We start from the raw sequence: 20,701 nt of genomic DNA, 5'->3' as shown, positions 1-20,701 counted from the left end.
CTTAGCCAGGATGCACGGGCCCCCGGGCCCAGCAGGAGACACAGGTCCCCTCGGGAAGATGTGAAAGGGGAAAGGGAGGGAAGAAGAGCCCTTCGGATCCTTTGGTGCTATCAGGATCAAAAGGGGCTCTTGTCTCTAAGCGCTAATACAAATTCTTCAATACTTTTAAATTGTATGCATTTTTGTAGCACTGGGGACTGAGCCCAAGGGTACTCTACCCCAAGACACATTTCCAGCACTCTTAATTTTATTCTAATTCAGGGTCTTGCTAAGTCATCCACATGGGACTTGAATTTAAGAACCTGAGTAGCTGGGATTGCAGGTGTTCACCACCCTCACTGACCTTCAATACTTTTTAGGTGTTTTGAAAATGTTTGAGCTTCTCTTAATCGTGTGTGTGTGTGTGTGTGTGTGTGTGTGTGTATTTAGGACAGGGTGTACAAGGTGTATAGGGTCTCACTGTGATCAGACTTGCAGTGATCCTCCTGTCTACAGCCTCCCAAGTGCTGGGATTACAGGTGTGTGCAGGGGTGGGGCCTGCACTTTCAGTCCCTGCATCTGCGTAAGCAGGCACTTTAATCTGCTGAGCTATCTGGCTGGCCCTGAACTTCTTTTAAAATCAGAAGTAAAGGAAGGGCTGGTCAGATAGCTCAGCGGACTAAAGCACTTGCTTAGGCAGGGCACAGTGGCCGGGGTTCAATCCCTGGCATGCTGTGTTGGCCCTGCCCCTGAGACCAGGCATAGTGGTGCTCACCTGTAATCCCAGCATTTAGGGGGCTGAAAACAGGAGAATCACCATGAGTCCAATCTGCATAGTGAGACCCTGTAGACCCTGTCCTAAATACACTTAAAAAAAGGGAAAATCAGAAGTAAAAAAGTAAAAAAACACACACCCTGAATCACATTCATTTTTCTATCAACACTTTTATAAAATCCACACATATATTAAGTATGTATAAGTATATATATTCTCTGCCTTTTCTCCTTTCTAAATTAGAGGTAAGAAGCATCATATTGTCAGGTGACCACGAGGATGAAAAGCATATATATACGTAGTCAAATTTCTCTCTACATATAATAATATATCATATTATATACTATATGTAATATGTATATACAGATATTAAAAGAAAGGCCCAGGGACACGGGGACACATTAGGCCCACAAAAGGGACAAAGCAGCCCGAGAGCAGGAAAGGCTGCAGACGGAAAACGTTGGTATCTTTCGGCCACAGAATCAACACTAGCTGCCTCCTGCATCCTTCTTTTATGTGAGCCATTAAAGACCTCTTTGTTTCAGCCTATAAATCAGGTTCTCTGTTACTTGCAGCTAAATTTATGGCCTCTGAGACAGCCTGCCCGCCTGGCTGAGCGCCCTCTTTTTTATTCGTGGGCTGTAAGGAAGTGGAGGCTCCTGGAATCTCAGCCTGAAACTCCCACAAGCCAGAACCTTGTCCCCAAGTGCCATGGGTTGGCTTTTTTTTTTTTTTTTTTTTTTCCGAGGGGGTTTACCTCGAGCAGAGAACTCTGAAGCTTCATATTTAGGGCCGATTTCTCTTCTTCCAGCTGCCTTATTTCCTTTTCTGATTTCTTCTTCACTTCTTCCAACTGCGCTTCTACTTCCTAAGATGATAATTGGAAGAATTAGCTACACAAGGCACAAAAGCAGGACAGCTAGCTATTCATACCCTGCCTTGTTCCCCAGGGAGATCAAAGAAGCTCGCACGATGCACAAAGCACTGCAAGAAAACATGAATCAGAAAGATATGAGGTAATTAAAAAACAAAACAAAACAAGCCTTACATCTATACAATATAGGGGTGGGCTTGCATGGAGGAGACCCTTGTATCTAAATCTTCCAGTATCAAACGCAGAAAAAAAATGTTCACTACTAATAAAATTCTAGTATCTCATAAGTTAAAAAAAGAAATACCACCTTGTCTTATATAGAAAACCACCACTACATACTCAGAAGCAGTGAGATAGTAAGTCAGCCTCAGCGGGACCCACAGTCGACAGACTCATGAGGGTCACACAGCTGAGTCCTCCGGGATCCCTGGCTGCTCTCTGTGAGCTCAGCACAAAGCGAGTTCCACCGAAGGCGCCACGTGAGTGGCATGGTCTCCTCTTTGCTGTCATCTTTGTTTTTGTATTTTGTACAGGGTCTACAGGGTCTCACTACACAGCTTGCACTCAGTGATTCTCCTCTTTTCAGCCTCCCAAGCGCTGGGATTACAGGCCCACGCCACCACACCAGTCTCAATCCTGTCTCAGCGTGCCCCTGGGATGGGGATCCAATCTCAGTCCCTGCGCTCTGCCTAAGCAGGCGCTTTAGTCCGCTGAGTTATCTGGCCGGCCCCTGCTGTCACATCTTGAGTGCATTTCCTAACCTCCCTGTGACTCGCTGTGTCACATGCTTAGCCCCAGTCCCTATACACAATGAAGACTCAATACATGAATGCCTATGTTTATGATTACTGATGCTTAGCCCTTTTAATGTGGTTTAGTTTCTGGAGAAATTGTGTAAGTCTTTATTTTTTTTTATTATTATTTTTTTTAATTTATTTATTTATTTTGTGTGGCCAGCTCAGCCCACCATGGGGCGGGACTGGCTGGCATGTGGTGCTGGGGGATTGAACCGTGGTCCCTGTGCTTTGCTTAAGCTTAGCTCGTTCTAAGTGGGTGCTTTAGACCACTGAGCCATCTCACCAGCCCAAAATGGAATAAGCGTTTTTTTTTTTTTTGGTTCCTCGAATGCCTTCAGGGCACTTTTGGCCAGGGGGAGAGTTGGGAGGTTCAAACTCCAGCAACCTGAGGCTGACAGCTTTGTGGAAGCAGTCACTTAAAGGACTGAGCTGGGGCCAGGCCCCCCTGTGTAAGTCTTTAGAAGAGACAATAAAATAACCTATTCCTCTTAGCTTCGGGTAGATATTGTATCATTTATTCATTCAACAAACATAGAGCCCTACCATGTGCCAGGCATTGCTTTTGAATCTGAGGATAAAAAAAAAAAGTAAAAGTCTTACAGGCCAAGAGCTTAAATTTCAGTGAAAGACCAAAGCAGCAAAGTCAGTAAGTACATATAGTAAACACTATGTTGGATGGGGAAATAGTAAAGTAGGGAAGGGGCTGTGTCATGTTAGGAAGGGACTAAGATTTTAGGTAATTTTTACAGAAATTCCCCAGAAAAAGTAACTTTTGAGTAAAGGCATGCATAAAACAAGAAGCCAGCCGAGCAGAGGCACTGGCATGACATCTGTAGGACCCACGAAGAGATGCCATGTGTGGAGGACAGAGTGAGGCCCTGCAGCTGGACAGGAGTGAGGGAGGGGACATGTAAGAAGGTCAGTTAGACATCCCATGCATCCTGGCTCCTTGGTGACATGACTCAGGCGGAGGCCGGGGAACTCACATTTTAATACAAGCACTGTTGGCTCAACCTCAGGGACACACTGCTGAGAAGGGTGGGGCGGCAGCAGGCAGCGCGGCAACCGCTGGGCCTGTGCCCCATGTGGTGGGGCGCAGGGAGCTCCGGCTATGTCGCGCTGCACCTGGCAGGACTCGGTGGAAACACAGCATTTGCTGTGGTGCGCCTGGAAGGTCTCTGGAGGCCCACGTGTGAAAGGCTGCCCCCACGCTTGGTGCTCCTGGGAGCTGGTGGAAGCATGAAGAGGCGGGCCTAGCCCGAGGCCCTCGGGTCACTGTGCCTGTGCCCTTCAGCCCTCTCACCTCCAGCAGTTCTGGTGCATCGTGTGCTCCTTGCCAGCACGGGCTGCCCCAACTCAGACCCCAAAGCATAATGGTGCCAACCAACTGTGGCCTAAAGCCTCTGAGCCAAACAAATCCTCCAGGCTCTCTCCCTCAATTTCAGGTTTAACCCTGAGTCTTCTCACTGAAGTACATTCCTAATCCTTCAAAAATATTTTTTAAGAAGATTTTTGACACTCGGTCTCATTCTGTCTTTAAGTTGCTGACACTGGGCTTCAACTTAAGTCCCTGTTCCCGCGCATCAGCCTCCCAGAATGCTGGAGTTACAGGCATGCACCATCACAGTGGAGTGCAAGGGTATTTTGTTACAGTAACACAAAACTGACTGAAACAACATAGAAGGCAGCATTCTGGTTCTGACCTGAGCCAGAAGAAGGTGGTGCTGCCGCTGACTGAGACAGGGAAGGTGACAGAAGGGACAGGTTTGTAGAGTGTCTAAGGAGCTTGTTTGCATGCGTTCAGCTTGAAACATTGGTGAGACATCCAGGTAGATAGACAGATGGGTTGGGAATTAAGAGAAGAGCTCTGGGTTGAACATATACATTTGGGAGTCCTCAGGACATGGGAGATACTAAGTGTGTATCTGAAGGAGAAAAACTGGGAAGAACAGAGGGGAAAGTATCGAATATTCCAGCTTGAGCCCTGGGTCACTCTAGCCTTTCCTGGGATTTCAAAGTTATGACACCCAGCAGTTAGATAGCAGCTCTTCTGCTTATGGGCTCTTACATCTACCTGGGAGTAGGCGGGCAGAACAACTGTGGATCTCATTTCCTGACAACAGAGGCAAGAGGTCGAGGTGGCCGGAGGCTTTATGAGAACTCCCTGGGTTAGCTGCTGTTGTTAGGACTTGTTATATAGAACAAGGACTGAACTTTTAACTTGTTAAATGACATCAGGAATTCTGAGAGGGTGAAGCAAAAAAATCCCAAGTTTGACCCCTGCCTGGGAAATTTAGCAACTTAGCAAAATGCTGTCTCAAAATAAAAAAGGGTTAGCAATTTAGCTCACCGTGAAGGCCCTAGCTTTAATTCCCAATACTGTCAATGAATGAATGAATGAATGAATGAATGAATGAATGAGATGGTAAAACAGATTCCCCAGGGCCATGAAGCCAGTAAGTGGAGCAGTGGGAAAGACCGGCTGCTTGGCTGTGCTTCTTTCTTGATTTCCTGAAAGAAACGAGCCATCTAGTACAGACATGTGTCTGACTAAAAGGTTTCCTCATTCTTGCTACAGAGATGCTGAAGGGGTCCCTGAAGGCAGACTCCATGAGGCCTCCCACACCAGGGCAGAGAAGCTGCCTGAACTGGAGTCCCATTCTGTTTCAGAGGGGTGACGATCAAACACGCAGGAAATACTGGCAAAACTGAACCTACTCTGGGGTCAACTGAAAACCTGCCATTCATTCATTCATTCATTCATTCATTCAACTAAACAATATAAACTGAACTGTATGCTGACTGTCATGATAAGAAGCTAGGGATATGTCAGTGAGCGTTAGTAAATGTTTAACAATTGGCTTTACAAAAAATCAGAACAAATTGACCTGCAGAATTTATTGATTTTCATGGCATAAGTATTTCACTATGGCCTGTGTCAAGTTACTCATTGAGACTGCCTGTCATGAGCAGGTATGAACAGGCTCCAACATGCTTCTGAAGGACAAAGTGAATGAGGTAGCCCAGGGCAAGCCCAGAGTGGATAGCAAGTGTAGGGCAGGGCGGCAAGAGGTGCCGCATGTCAGGCTAGGCTGGGCACAGAAGACTCGTGAGGAGACTCATTGAAATTGGCATCAATATGACCAATAAGTGGAGTGGAAGTGGGAGGGAAATGTTCTCCATGGAGAGAAGACTGTGCAGAAAAACCCAGAGGGAGAGAAATGGGAGGCATGAGGACCTAAAAGGCTGGAAGGCAGAGCTGGACCGGTGAGAAGTCTGGAATGAGGCAGGAGAGGCACACAGAAGGCTCTCTCTGCAGGGTCTCACACAGCATGCTAGGGAACTGGAATTGAACTGTGGAGATGATGGAGCTGTTGGGCTGCTGGAGACCGAAGTGGAGTGATCCGAAGGTCCTGTGTGAATGGAGACGGGCTACATGAGGTGGGGAGAAAATGCAGAGAGGTTAGCGTGTGGTCCACCAACGAGAGGTGTCTGACTAATCAGCATGAAGCCACCAAGAGGGGTGGGGGAGACATTCTGGGGCCAGCAGAGCAGAATAGAACTCATAGACTTGGTGGGGGGGCTGACTGGGAAGGGTGAGAGCAGTCATGTTTGATCCCTGGGTTTCTTATCTGAATATCTGAAAATTCAGGCTGCAGATCACCCGGATGGGTGGCACCCTGTGGAGCCAAGCTTTGCATGGTCCCTGAGTCAGTCTTTGAATAAGGTTTTTTTTTTTTTTTTTTTTTTTTTTGCTCTGAATGCCCTCATGGCTGGTTTGGCTGGCTGGAGAGTTGTGGGGATCGAACTACAGCAACCTGAGGCTGACAGCTTTGTGGAAGCAGCCACTTAAACAACTGAGCTAAGGCCAGGCCCCCCTGAGTCAGTCTTTGAAATGAGTGAAGAAGAGAGGGGTGATGGGGTAAGGGTCACAGGACATGAGGTTCAATGTGTAGGCAGTTGTTCTGTGGTAACCTATGACACGCCCTTGCGAGGCTTTTGGGTTTAGAGAGTTTATTTCCTCAAGACAATGTGCAAAGTATTCTTTGATACCAACTAAGTTGAGATGACTTAAAAAGTCATCAGAAGCATTCTTTTTTTTTTTTTTGGCGGATCCGGGGATTGAACTCAGACCCTTGTGCTTGCCAGGGAAGTGCTTATTCTATCTACTGAGCCATCTCCCCAGCCCCCAGAAGCACTCTTTTTTATTTCATTAATTTGTTTCCTACCCACGAAAGCTTATATTAAAGGAAAGTTTGGTTTAATATGTTTGCTGTTACAGATACTTGAAAGAGACCACTGTGAAGCAGCTCTGAGCAGGATTTCATATCATGAATAGGCTTTTCATGTCTACGCGTGAGTTTGCCGGAGGCTCACGCTCCTGTCTGGAGGTGGGCGGCGGGCTCATTGTAAGTGAACCTCTAGGAGTCACTGGTCCTCACTGAGGCCTGTGTTGGCCTGTGAAGTTGGGACACTTCAAAGAATAAGACAAGGCCAGAGCCGAGGACATTGGGCTCCAGCCCCAATTAACTAAAAGGAGACTACAGCTGCAGGTTCCACGCTCCTACAATCAATGTCAACCTAAAGATAAGGTCGCTCTTCTGATTGACATAATTCACTACTTGGGAAAATATTTCTTGCTAGTTCTTGTGTTTTCTTTTCTTTTTTTTTTTTTTTTTTCCAGCCAGCTCAGCCTACCCTTAGGGTGGGGCTGGCATGGCATGTGGTGCCAGAGATCGAACCTCTGTTCCCTGCTCCTGCCTTAGCTTGCCTAAGCAGGCACTTTAGACCGCTGAGCTATCTCTCTGACCCAATTCCTGTGCTGCCTTCAGTATCTTCCTCCTTTATTTGAAAACCAAATAAATATAGGCCACCAGAAAAGTTTTTTGTCAAAACCCCCCCAAAATCAAAAATTCTGTGAAAGGGTTTGGATCCTCCTGGAGCCCTAAAATCATATGACTTGTTTCTTTTACTTAAGCCTTTGCTGTCCAATCATTTATTTTTATTTATTTTTATTTTTCTTCCATAATTTTATTGAGAAACAAATAGCAATGAGACAGTTTCAAATCAAATTGGTAAGACTGTCCACTCATTTGAAAGATTGCAGGTCTTAACAGCTGGCAATAACTAAGATATATAATTAACACAATGGCCACTAACCCTGCCAACACAAGCCCACTATACCAGCCCATGAAAGTACTTCCCCATCCTGATTGTTGACATAAACTTCTAACTTCTTGCAGCACAACTTTCTGAACTACCAATAATCAATCATGGTTTCAGCTGTTGTTTTAGCAAATAGACCTAAAGTAGAAAAAACAAATCCCCTCCTGAAGGAAATAACTGATTTCAGCAGTATTTTTTGGCACTAGTAAACTTTGCTTCAGGTGCAGAATCATGTGGGTTATTGTTGGAAAGCAAACAGTTCTTGGTCATTTGCAGAACGCCAGGTAAAAAGAAGCATGCCTGCGTCTAGCTCAGCTCTACATGATCTGGGGAGTGCAGCAGGGGCTGTTAAATTCAGGTGAGCACAAGAAAGAATCACAGAGTTAAGCGCATGAGGAAAGTGAAGGAGAGAAACACTTTCACACATATGAACTGCCACACCCGAAAAAGGGCTCCATCTCAGTTACAGTTTGGGCCCAACATGTCTCCGCAAAGATTCATGTGTTTAGAGGTGGGGCTTCTGAGAGGTGATCTGGTCCCAAGGGTGCTACCTCCACGAGCGGACTAACCCAGGGAGGAGCTCCTGACTGAATGTGCTTCTGGAGGTGGGTCACTGTGTCCTGGAAGTGGCTCTTCTGTCCCCAGGCCCTCACTCCTGCTCTGCCTCTGGCTGCCCTGAGGTGTGCAGCCTGCCTGTGCCACACCCTTCCCCCTGCCTTGGAGCCAGTCTACCGTGGACTGAAACTTGGGACGCTGAAGTAAGCTCCTTCTCCATTAAATTGTATCTGTCAGGTATTTTGTTCCAGTAATGCAAAGGTGACTTATACAATGGGCCACTGATTTATAGAAGCTAGACACTTTCATCTCACTAAACGCTCCATACACCAAGGAAACAGGTTTCTCACACCAGTTGTGGACACGGAGACATGTTGGGCCCAAACTGATGAGGGGTAAAAGCAGGGCACGCACCGCTTTCCTGTTTCTTTGAATTGTTCACAATTACTGCTAATTTAAGAAAGGACAGATGAAAGACACTCTGTGTCTTAGTCTATTTCCTGTTGCTAGTAACATAATCCTACTGACTGGTTACATTAGACTTAAAAAGGTTTATTTTTGTCTGGGTCTAGTCCTAAATCCTGGGGCCTCATGGGTGATGGCTTTCTTGCTGGCAGGCTCCTGAGGCATTACAGGGCACCACAAGCAAGAGCCAGGGTGTGTGCCAGTGACCCTGTCCCTTTCCTTTTTCTTTAAAGCCTCCAATCATCGATCCTGGGAGCCCCATCCTCCTGACCTTATCCAGCGCTAAGCACCTCCCAAAGGCCCAGTCCCTATGCCATAGTCAGATTAAATTTCTACCCTCACAGTGCCTCAGAATGGACCTTCACTATGACCTGACTTGGGGAAAGGACAAATTATAAAAATCATAGCCTGCCACCCCTAGTTCCTCCTAACTCCTTTCCTCCTCACATACAAAATACAACTATCCCATCCAAATAGTCCCTAAGTTTTTATTAATTCCAGCATTAATTCAAAAGCCTAAAAGTCTCAGCTGTGACTCCAGGTAATCTTCAAGCTGTGAAGCTAAAAAATGAAAGCAATTTATCTATTTCCAATATACAATGGTGGGATAGGCCTAAGGTATGCCTCACATCCAAGCACAGAGGAACAGGCAAGTGAACAGAAGTAACTGGTCGACAAGTACAAAGCCCAGCAGGGCTGACACTGAGTTTTAAAGAGCCAAAGTCTGACATCCTGTCATCGCTACAGAGAGGGTAGCCCCCAAGAGGTCATCTCAGGGAAGACAGGAAGCCAAAGAATGGGGAGGAACCAGTCTTTTAGAACAACCGAACAACCCTGTTGCTGCATTCAGTGAAAACTGCAACATATCAAGACTTGATAAAAATACCTGTTCCATGCTATGCCTAAGATGTTTGATATTCAGACAGATAGTAAGGTTAAGTTAACAGTCTAGGTTGTATGGTAATAACAATAAGCTTGTCTTCTGGAGGGTTAACAACCTAAGTTTGCAGACCAAAATTAGAAAAAAAAGGAGGGCCGCAAGGAAAGCCAACATTTTGGCCCCAGCCTTCCAAGGTCATTTAAGACTCAGGACATATGAAAACTTGTACTCTAACGTCATGTCACTCAGTAGTGTCCCAAATTTTCTGATCAAGGAGATTATGCAGCCAAAGAAGAAAGTGATTGATGATGTAGAGTGTGCCTAAGGAGAGTTACATGGAGAGAAAACATTCTCTCAGGCTTTCACAGAGAGCACAATGGCCAAGCAATGGCCGTGACTCATCCACATGGCTGACACTGACAAAGGATCTACAATCTGAGGTACAGGATCTCAGGATAAATCCTGAGGGGATTTCACTGACTTTATTGGACCCAAAAGCTACAACTCTTGTTGAATAGGTCTTGCTTTATCTTGGTCTTAACTATCCAGCAGAAAAGTATAAAAATGAAGTATAAGAAGTAAAGCCATGCTGTTATGTTGAGCTGTAGGGGACTCAGGTCAACAATTTCTGACATTGCCAGTGAAGCAGAAGACCCAATACTATTATGTACTACTGGACTCTTAGAATATTTTGTTGAGTTAACACACCTATAATATTCAAATGATGGAACTAAACAAAAAAGGGGATAGAGATGAATGTCCATTTTGTATCTGTGTATTCAAAATGGGTAGGATAGATATATAGTTACATTCTCTTAATGAATATAGGGATTTTTTTTAATAGTGTTTGTAAATAGGATATCATGTCCGCATCTTGTACAGTAAATAACCACTAGAAAGAATGTATGCAATGTGTTAATTATTGAAACTGTCCTACTGATTTGATTTGAAACTGTCTCATTGCTATTTGTTTCTTAATAAAATTATGGGGGAAAAAACTGCATGAAGGGGCTGGGGAAATGGCTCAGTAGAATAAGCACTTGATGGGCAAACACAAGGGCCTGAGTTCAACTCCCAGTTCTGAAAAAAAAAAAAAAAAAAAAGAAAGAAAGAAAACTAGATGAAGGCCCTCCAAGGGTAGTGCCCTAATTGCCCAACTCTCCTACTCCCAACGTTTCCATTAGCTCCCAACACCACTACTGAGAACTGACCTCCCATGAGCCCAGGGAGAGACACACTCAGATCAGCCCCACGCCATGCATTCTGTGCGGGAACATGGCCAAGCAGTCATAGAAAGCTGCCAGAGATTTCAGTTGGGTTTTAAGGGTAAACACATTAGTTGTTCCAAGGAGAAAATGCACTTATTTATAACACATTATAATAAATTCCATGGGACATGGAACCAGCACAAAGCCTAATATGTCACTCAGCATTGGTCTTTAAGCACTAACACTAGTCAACACATGGGGCTTTAGACGCCATGAAGGGTCACACTCCAGCCACAGGGCCTGATCAGCGTTAGAGCAAATGCTGCTCCAGACTCACCTTAGCAAATGTCAGCAACGAGGTTAGGAAACAGTAAGTTTTGTATGATATTTTTACATATTTTTAGTGATACGTTATATATTTTCCCACAATAAGTTTTAGAAAAATGAAACTGATTAATAAGTAAATCGACTGCTACTCAAAACAAAATTCACAAGGAGCTGACAACAAAATCCAGATTCTGAACATTGCAGTGCCCAGCATTTAAAGATTCCTAAATATGCCAAGAAGCAGGGAAAATGTGACTCTTCATGAAAAGAAAAATCAGTCTAAAAACACAAAGTGATAAAGGAGAGAACTTTAAAAGAGCAATTATCGATATGCCCCAAGTTTCTTTTAAAATAAGCCTTTTCAGAAATGAAATTGTAAAAAGAGAACAAAATGGGGCTTTAGGGGTGCTTAAAAATGTATCAGAAAGGAAAAGCTGCATTGACTGGACAAAAAGGAGTAGGTGATGCAGAAAAAATAACCAGTGTACGGCAACAGGAACTACCCTGGAGCGCAGAAAGACGAAGATCTTTAAATAATTGCATAGAGCCTAAATGACTTGTGGGACAGTACCAGGAGAGGGTAGAACAGGAAAAACAAGTAATGGCCTTACAATCTTCAGTTTGTACGAAAACCCCAAATTTGAACATTCAAGAAACCTTAAGCAGAAAAATAGCACACACACACAAAATCATTCCATGGCATATTATAATCAAATGGATGAAAAGTAGTGATAAAGATAAAATCTTCAAAGCAGTCAGAGAGAAACACATAATGCAATGGGGCAAACAAGCTCCAGGTGGCTGCTGGCTTTTCACTAGAAGGAAGTGTGCACCAGAATGACACCTGAAAAGGGCCAAAAATGTCATGTTCGGTCGGATGTATAATACATGTAAAATAAGAATGACAACACATGTACAAAGGACAAGAGGCAAGAAATAGAAACATTGTCAGGCTTCCATATGTGAAGTAAAATGATTTTATTTCATAATGAAGACTGTGATAATTTTTTTTTTTTTTTTTTTTAGCGGAACCAGGGATTGAACTCAGGCCCTTGCACTTGCCAGGGAAGCACTTATTCCACTGAGTCATCTCCCCAACCCCTGTGATAAATTTAAATATAGACATTATATATCTCAGAGCAAACACTAGTTTTCCTTTTGCCAAAAAAGCACAGCTAATAAACTGAAAGTGGAGATATAATGGAATATAAAAAAATACACAATGAATCAAAAATAAACAGAAAAAGAGGAAAAAGGTGAAGGCAAGTAGGCAAACAGCGTGATGGTGGAATTAATTGTTATATTAAATATAAATGTTTTGAATGCCCTGTAGAAGGCAGAGACGATCAAACTGAATGCATAAGACTTCACAATATTACATGCATTTTGCAGTGGATTGGGAACATTAGAACTCTTGTAGTAGCTGATCAACTCAGTTCCTGGAGTTCCAGAAAGCTACTCATTACCCTTTATTAAATTTGTTTTCTGAGAGCCTGCAAGCAGGTTCAGGGGCTGGGGGTTCAATCCCCAGGCCTGTAGTGCCGGCCCCGCCCCCAGGGTGCACTGAGACAGCAATTGAGACTGGGCGTGGTGGTGCGTGCCTGTAATCCCAGCTCTTGGGAGGCTGTAAACAGGTGGATCACTACGAGTCTGATCTAGTAGTAAGACCTTGAACACTCTGTAGACCCTTCCCTGAAATACAGAAAAAAAAAAAAATTGTTTTCTGACTAACTCCCCCAACAGGCCTGTGAGTCCTGCTACCCACGACCCTAAGCATGGCAAAGAGATGTGGCCTGCACAAGTCCAAGAGCACAGCCCAGGCCTCAGGGATTCACCTCTCCTTCCTTCCCCAGCAGTCAGTATGTGCACGTGCTGGTTACAGATGTTGTTACAGTTTGTGTATAAGCGTCCCCACAAAGCCTCAAGCAGTCATGGGGTAGCTCCTGGAGTTTGTGATTGATTATTGTGGGTGTGGATTTGCATTACAATGTAAGGAGGAGAAAGAGGCTAGCTAGCTAGCTGCCGGAGCTGCTACCAATCCCTTGGCCTTTTTGCTCTTTGCCACTGCTGTGAACTGCTGCCCTCCACGTTGTGCCACTCTGCCTTGGAGCCAGCTGAGTATGGACTGAAACCCCCAATGACTATGAGCTAAATAAACCTTTTCATCCTTCATCTTGGGTGTCAGGTATTTGTCCCAGCAATGAGAGAAGAGTCACTGAGACAGATGTGTACTGCTCTGTGGGTCAACACTAAATGAGGGTGTCATTGAGTTCTACTGTCAAGAAGGGCCAAGTCCCGCCACTTCCTGCAGTGTGTTCCTTAGGTGAGAGTAGTATTTAGGATGCAAAAAGTACACACACCAAGCACCAAAGAAATACAGTCTTCCTAAATCAATAGAGGAGAAAAGTGTCTACTCTTTTGTCCACACACCCACTTCCAAGCTCTGTCTGCCCCTCATCTGCATGGCCAATTTATAGTCACAATTTCTAAACATGAGCAAAAAGTAAAGCAAAAACATAAAACGGGGAGCAAATATGATTTCTACCCAACTCATTTCCTAATGGACTCATATGGCCCCTGATTACAGCTGAAGTGGAATTTGTACACTCAGAGTCAGATGCGTTTATCAGGTTACCAGGACAACCAGTAACCAAGGAGAGTGACAGCCTCCTGCTGCTTATGGCTGAGGATGGAAATAATGTTAGTCGTTTGTGTGAAGACTGGATTTGGGCAATTAACTGCTGTCTCCAAGAAGAAAAATGCTTGCAATACAGCTGCTCATCTAGGGGCAGGGCACTGTGGGGTCTGAACTGAAGTGCCAGCACCTGCTATCTGCATGACGGATTAGCCCAGCTTCAAACCTCGGCTCCCTCATCTCTAAAATTGAAATATGGAGCCCGACTTTGTGACACTGTTGGGAAGGATTCTGTGTGCTCATAACTGTTAAGTATACAGTGCCAAGGGCACCTATATAGTATTTTTATTTCACACGCTGTCACTCAAACCACATGGTAATTAATATTAGCCACTCTCTACTGCATTGTCTCTACATGCTGTTAATCTGCACAATAAGCCTTTAAAGTATTTGAATCTATTTTAGAATTCTTTTTTTTTTTCTAGTACCAGGGATCAAACTCCAGACCTTGCGCTTGCCAGGCAGGTGCTTATGCCACTGAGCTACATCCCCAGCCCCTATATCTATTTTAGAATTCAGCCTTCAGTGAGGTTAGGTCATGTGTCCATAGTCACACAGTTGTGGAAAAGTCAAGCCGTAGGCCCAGGATTAGTCTAGGCCTTTCATGAATTTCTGTACTTACCCAGTGTGTATTTACTGAGCACTTACTACTCTTAACCACCACACAAATTTGTGTCTCTCTGTGAAAGATGGTTATCTCTCAGTGAGCACCCAAGGCTGGTGCTGCACCTTACTGAATTATAAAGTGGTTTCTCACAATTGTTAAATCACTCACCCATGCTCACAATGACACTGATTTAGGCTTCGTTCTTTTCCTAAAATCTTCACACATGTTACTGTTTTTCCCAGCAAACAGAAGATGGGCTTTGCAGATTTTCTCCACAGACAGCCATCCCCTCTGGCAGGGATGAGATCCGCAGCCAGACCCCTGAGGCTTCCCCAACCCGAGCTCCCGTTACCCAGACCTCTCTACTGCCACCTTGGCTCAGGTATGCTTTGTTTTGTCACCTAGATCCCTTCACTTAACCCTCCCATTGCTCTGTGATGCACTGTATCTTCACTGTCTTACAAAGGGAGAAACCCCAGGCCCAGGCAGGACCTTCCTTCCCCCGGGGAATCTGGGTTAAACAATTTGCTGTGGGTGGTGCAGGGGGATTTGGATCCAGGCAGTGCTCCAGGCCTGAGCTTTCAGTTGGTGAAATTTTTCTTGTTTTTGCTGAGGGGAAAGAATTCATTTCCCGAAGTGAAAAGCCCCTTTGACACAACTCAACCCCACGTCCACAACTCCTGGCTCTTAGCGGTGTCACACAGCCTTAAGAGTGTCCGGTCTGCTGGAAAAGAGCCCGCAGTCTCTAATGACAGTGCGTCCTCAGAGAGCAGCTTTAATGTGCACACAAGCAGGAGTGCAGAAGGGTCTGGGCCTGGAAACAGGAACTAAGAGGAAAAGACAGAAGTGAGGGAAAGAACGGAGCTGAGCTCGCTCGCTCTCTGTAAACCCGGGCCTCACCTTCTGCAGCTTCTTCCGTTCAGCCTCAGCGGAGGAGCGCACTGACTTGATTTCTGCCGAGTGCTTCTTCACCAAGTCTTCCAGGTGCTGCAGGAGCTGGTCTTGCTGGTGTTTCCTCTCCTCTTCAGTCTGTCGTCTGAGCTTCAGGAGGTCTTCTTCGTAACGGTGCTTCATGTATTCTGTCTCAACACTTGCCTCTTTCTCAGTCTATTAAAAAAAAAATCAGGATCTTGTAAAACTACTGCGAAGGGCCAAGGTCCAGGGACTCACCACTTCTGCTTTATGTAACTCCTACAACATTTATATACTGGTTTTTATAGCATGTATCTGAAGGTGCAATGAATTTTATAAGACTATATAGTTGATTGTTTATAAGAAATTTTACTTTCTCGTATTGGAAGAGGACTCTTTGGAGTAATAGCTCTATTGTCACAGGACCAGACGTTCTAGAACATACTATCATCATTTCTAAAAGACGCTTTGCTTGCTTTGATGGGGAATATGTGGTAGGTTTGTAAGCAATTTCTAATTTCCCAGGAGCTGGCCTACAGAGTGGGACAAATTCTGCCCTATTTTCCTAGTTTCAAGTGGTGTGGGATTGGTGGCAAGCCAGCTGGAACTCCATTCTTGATTTATTTCATTGTGAAATCATCAGACCTAGTGATTTCACCGGGATCCCTTGTGGTTAGGGAATGACCTCCACCTGAAGCTCATGTAGCAAAGCCCTCTGTGACTTCTCTGTCCCCTGGCTGGTCTTGTCCTACCTGTGTATCTGTGCCACCATTCAGGCTGGGACCCTCCTTGGGAAGGCCTTGGTCCAGCTGAGGATGAAGACAGTGGGCTTCCAGGGCATCTGCTTCCCCTAGAGTGTCATTCTTAGTCTTCATGGCACCTGCAACATAAGTTTCCACGTCAGCTGAGATGCTCTTGGCCTCGGCCTCACGTTGAGGGCCTTCTGCAGTCAGGTCCCTGTTGTGCTATTCAGCCCTTCTGTCTACCATTCTTCTGTGTCATTCTGCCCTGTGCACTGCTGGTCTTCAAGCATGATCACCGTAGTGACTGTCACCTTGGCTCAAGCAGTGTCTGGAGCTTAAATAACTGCTGCGTTCTCCCTGTGTGAACCCGTGATCTACAATTTTTGTTTGGATTTCATACACATTAAAAATAGAGCGTGTTTCCCAGCATAGGTACATTCATAGGAATTGAAAGCATGGAAAAAATAAATTTAAATAGAATCACTACTTTTTTTTCTTTTTTTCCCTGTTCCCTAGGGTAGTCATGCCCTAGTTTTGAAGACCAGCATTCTACACTCTCAATGCCTTTCTGGTTCATCTCAAATCTCTCCTCCTCCTCACCAGTCCAGCCCATGGAGTATCATTTCCTTGGTATCTGGACCACTCCCCTGACACCAGAGCATGCCTGGGACTGAAGTGTGACAGTCCCATAAGTTCCCAGAGAGTAGAGCCCATGTTTTTGGCTTTGGTGTTGAGCTGGTCATATTGTGGGTGTTTGGGGAATTTTCTGTTCAGAGAGCCTTGTGGATTCAGACATTCTTAGATACTCATACTGGCTTTCTCATCAACCATCTGACTCACACTGACCCAGTCACCATCCTCTCTCAGGCCCATTTCTTTATCTGTAACGTGGGAGGATGACCATACCTACTATGGAGAAAACCTAACAATGTGTGTGAAAAGATACATTACAAAGCCCTGTTTAAAGATGGTGAGGAGAGGACTAGCCAAATAGCTTAGCAGATTAAAGCACCTACAAGCAGATGCAGGGGCCAGGGTTTCAATCCCAGGGCCTGCCTTAAAGGCCTCACCCCCAGAGTGTGCTGAGACAGCAATTGAGACTGGGTGTGGTGGTATGCCTGTAATTCCAGCTCTTGGGAGGCTGTAAACAGGTGGAAAAAAAAAAAAAAAAGATGGAGAGAAGTTAATGCTGAGAAATGCAGGCCTGGTGGGGGAACATTTGGGGACAAGAAGTCCTTTCTTATCACATCTTTGTAGTTGAGGCAGTGAGGAATGAGCCCAGGACTTTCAAACTGAGTTGTATCTCCAGTTCCTTTATTTTTAAAATTTTGTGACAGGGTCTAAGTTGCCTAGGGTGGGCCCAAACTTTCAATCTTCCTGTCTCAGCTCCCTGGAAGGCTGACATTAGAGGTGTGGGCCTCCACTCCTGGCTTTACATCCCACAGTTTAGATGTCTGGCCTACGCCAGCTCCGGGTGAGCAGGTCTAGGTGACAGGGATGGCTCACCTGTGCCCCACAGGGACTGGGCTGATCTACCCAGCAGGCCAAAGCCCTGCCCATCGCCCCACTCCCCCTTGGAGTCTAAAGGCCTCCAGAAGCCCCAGGCCTCCTGGCAGCTGACCATCAGTCTGTCAGGACCTGTGCTGGGCATCTCACCTGTTTTGGGTGTCACATGACACTCCTGCAGCACCAGTCTGTCTTTGGCAACAGCCAGCTTCTCCCCAAGCTTTTTGGCCGTACTCTTCAGCTCTGAATTCTCCTGCCGAGCCTCCCTCAGCTGCACATCCAGGTCCTAAAGGACAGGAAGGGCCTCAGTTCTCTGCTTAGGGCTCTGTATAGAGACCAGCTGCATACACTGAACAGCTGTCAGATCTGAACAGTGGGTGAGCTCCCAATGGGAGCGCTGGGTCCCTGACCCAGTGGGTCACCAACTCCTGTGCATCTTCTGATTGGCTGAGCGGCCCTGGGCAGGGCACTTCATCTTTCCCTAGTGAGGATTCAATGAGCTAAAGTGTTCAGTAGAGAAAACAAGTGCTCAGAGAGTAGCAGGAATTGTAGCTGCTGCCACTTTCAGAGATGAGGCTCTGGGCTTTCTTGGGACTCGGGTACTGACTCAGGGATGGCCCTGTTCTCTATCCACACAAAGGTCCTAGGGCTTTTAGTGGAGGGAAGTTTTTCTAGAATGGACACAGACCTCAGAATGAGGCTCACTGGAGCTCAAGCCCTTTTTCCCTGTGTGCCCAGCTAGACCTGTCTTTATGGCTCCGAATTTTTCATTTATAAAATCTCTAAGTTCCCCGAGGTGAGGGGCAGAGGCTAGCTTAGCACGCATCCCCTTCCTATAGCTGAGGGCCGGCCCACAGAAGTGTTCAGTAGGGGTTTGCTGAGAGAACGCAGCTGGACTCTGTGGAGATAGTGCTGCCTTGCTAGAGTCAAGCTGCTAGCCCAGCGCCCGCAGCACGCAGGAGCTCTGCCTTGGCTGCCCTGCCTGCCATCCCGTGGGCTGGGGAGGGGCGCACTGCCTTTACCTGAATCCTGTCCTTCAGCTTCTGGGCATATTTCTTCAGGTCACTGATCCTGCGCCCCCTGTGCTCCAGGTCCCCTTCCAGCTTCCTGACCTGGGCCTGCAGGGCCGACTCCTGCACCTGGAAGTTCTTGCGGAGGTCGCTCTCCTTCTCCTGCCACTGCCACAGGGCTTCGCTCACCGACTGCTGCATGGCCTGCCGGATGGCCTCGTTCTCCCGCTCATAGCTGGCTTGCAGCTCCTCCGCCTTGCGGGCGTAGTCCTGGCTCAGCTGCTGGTTCTCGGCCCGCAGTCGCTCCACCTCCAGCAGCACCTCTTGCATCTCTGGGCCCTGGCCGAGCTCGGCCTTGGCGTCGGGGCTCTCCTGGGAAAGCTGGCCCCAGGGAGGGCCCTCATGATGCGCCAGGCGCCGCAGTCTCTTCTCGTAGTCAGCCTTGAGCTCCAGCATCTCCTTGGAGAGCGTGAGCACCCGCTCCGCGTGCTCAGCCTCCACCCTCAGCTCTCTCTCTTTGGTCTGCAGCCTGCATGTGGCCGACTCAGCCAGGGCCTCCTGGGTCAGTTTCTTCTGCATCTCCAGAGCGCTCTCCAGGGCCTGGATTCGCTGCAGCAGGGCCTCCTGGTCATCTTTGGGGCAGCCGCGCTCCTGCAGAAGCCGGGCCTTCGTCTCCGCCACCGCGCTCTGGAGCTCCTCCTGCTGCGCTTCACGCAGCGCCTCCATGCTGGCCTCGGCTTCGTCCTGGCGGGTGTTCAGGGCATAGATCACCTGTAGGAAAATCCACAGAATCCGGTTAGGGCAAGAGGCCGGGTGTGCGTGAGGGTGCCTGGGTCTGGGGATGCTGAGTCCGAGGATACTCGTTGCTCTTTGCTAGAAGAGATCATCCGAACTCCCCACAAACAGGGTCTGAGAAAAGAATTTGGGTGACACTGGTTTATTAGAACCTGTTTCTGGCAGAAGCAGTGACAGAGCAGGGAGGTGGGGCAGAGGGGCAGTGCCAGCAAAGCCAGGGACTGGCCAACACGGGGAGGGGGGTGAGAGGGCTGCATAGGACGACCTCGAGAGTGTGGCAGGAACGCAGGGAGGTGTTTCCCCGTAAAGATGGGATGTGGTATCAACATTTTCAAAAAGAACACTTTGGATTGCAAAACCCAATAAAAATTTTTAAAAGCAAATCCAATAACATTCTCAACAGATTTGAAATAACCATTTGAGAAAATTCCATTCTTCCATGATGAGTGATGAAAACTCAGGGCAACTTCTCAAGCCAAAAAAGCACCTCTACAGAAGAGTCATGGTTGAATATCACATTCCAGTGTGAAAGATAGAATGCTTCCTGCAGGGCAGCAGGGACAGGACAAGAATGTCTTCCCCTTCCTCTTGTGACACAAAAGGAAGATGTTCCGCCTGCTGTGTGATTAGGGTGACGGGAGACAGGGACAAAGTGGAATCAAGGACTCCCAGGAGGTTCTGAACTGGAGAACTGCAGGTTGAATATGTATGAAAAGCAAGAACTCTCTTTAGGCCTACTGAACTCCACAGGCCTCCAGAGGTCCCCGTGGAGGAGGCACCAAGGCAAATAGGTAAGTGTCCCAAGCTCAGAGAGGCAGCCCGAGCTACAGATGAAGGAGGTACAGAATCAGGACACTGTTACTATAATATTGTATGTATATGGTTAGATTTCTAAATTTCTGTGTAAAAATATGTAATTGTTTGTTCCTATTTTAAAAATTGTTTTCTTTTTTTTTTCTTCTTCACATTCTGTAGGGATTTAAAGTTTAACATATCACTACTTGATGGAAAATACCTTTCCCATGTTATGTCTAAGACATTTGGTATTCAGACAGATAGGGAGGTTAAGCTCAACTGCCTATGTTAGAAGGTAATAATATTATTAAGCTTCTCTTTTGGAGGGTTAATGACTTAAGTTTGCAGACCAAAAATTAGAGAAAAAGAAGGGCTGCAAGGACAGCCAACATTTGGCCCTAGCCTTTCAAGGTCAGTGAGGACTCAGGACATAAGAGAACCTATACTATAACATTCTATAACTCAGTGATGTCCCAAATTTTCTGATCAAGGAGATTATGGGGCCAAAGAGGAAAGAGACCAAAGATGTAGAGTGTGCCTAAGGAGAGTCATATGGAGAGAAAACATTCTCTCAGGCTTTCACAGAGAGCACATTGGCCAAGCAATGGCCAT

At 46.2% G+C, this 20,701-nt stretch overlaps 1 protein-coding gene across 1 annotated transcript in view; it reads right to left on the bottom strand.

Moving 5' to 3' along the window:
• Fam184b (family with sequence similarity 184 member B) overlaps positions 1-20,701 on the bottom strand; it is a 103,787-nt gene that overhangs the window by 35,593 nt on the left and 47,493 nt on the right. The window contains exons 2-6 of the mRNA XM_004624658.2: positions 18,512-19,270; positions 17,640-17,775; positions 15,993-16,120; positions 15,229-15,435; positions 1,512-1,622 (exon numbers count right to left, since the gene is read on the bottom strand). Of these exons, the coding sequence (XP_004624715.1) occupies positions 1,512-1,622; positions 15,229-15,435; positions 15,993-16,120; positions 17,640-17,775; positions 18,512-19,270 (1,341 nt within the window). The remainder of the gene's footprint in view (positions 1-1,511; positions 1,623-15,228; positions 15,436-15,992; positions 16,121-17,639; positions 17,776-18,511; positions 19,271-20,701) is intronic.

Source organism: Octodon degus, unplaced genomic scaffold (genome assembly GCF_000260255.1).
Source record: "Octodon degus isolate 3935 unplaced genomic scaffold, OctDeg1.0 scaffold00006, whole genome shotgun sequence".
Classification (NCBI taxonomy): Eukaryota; Metazoa; Chordata; class Mammalia; order Rodentia; family Octodontidae; genus Octodon; species Octodon degus.
This window is presented reverse-complemented; position numbering and strand designations above follow the sequence as displayed.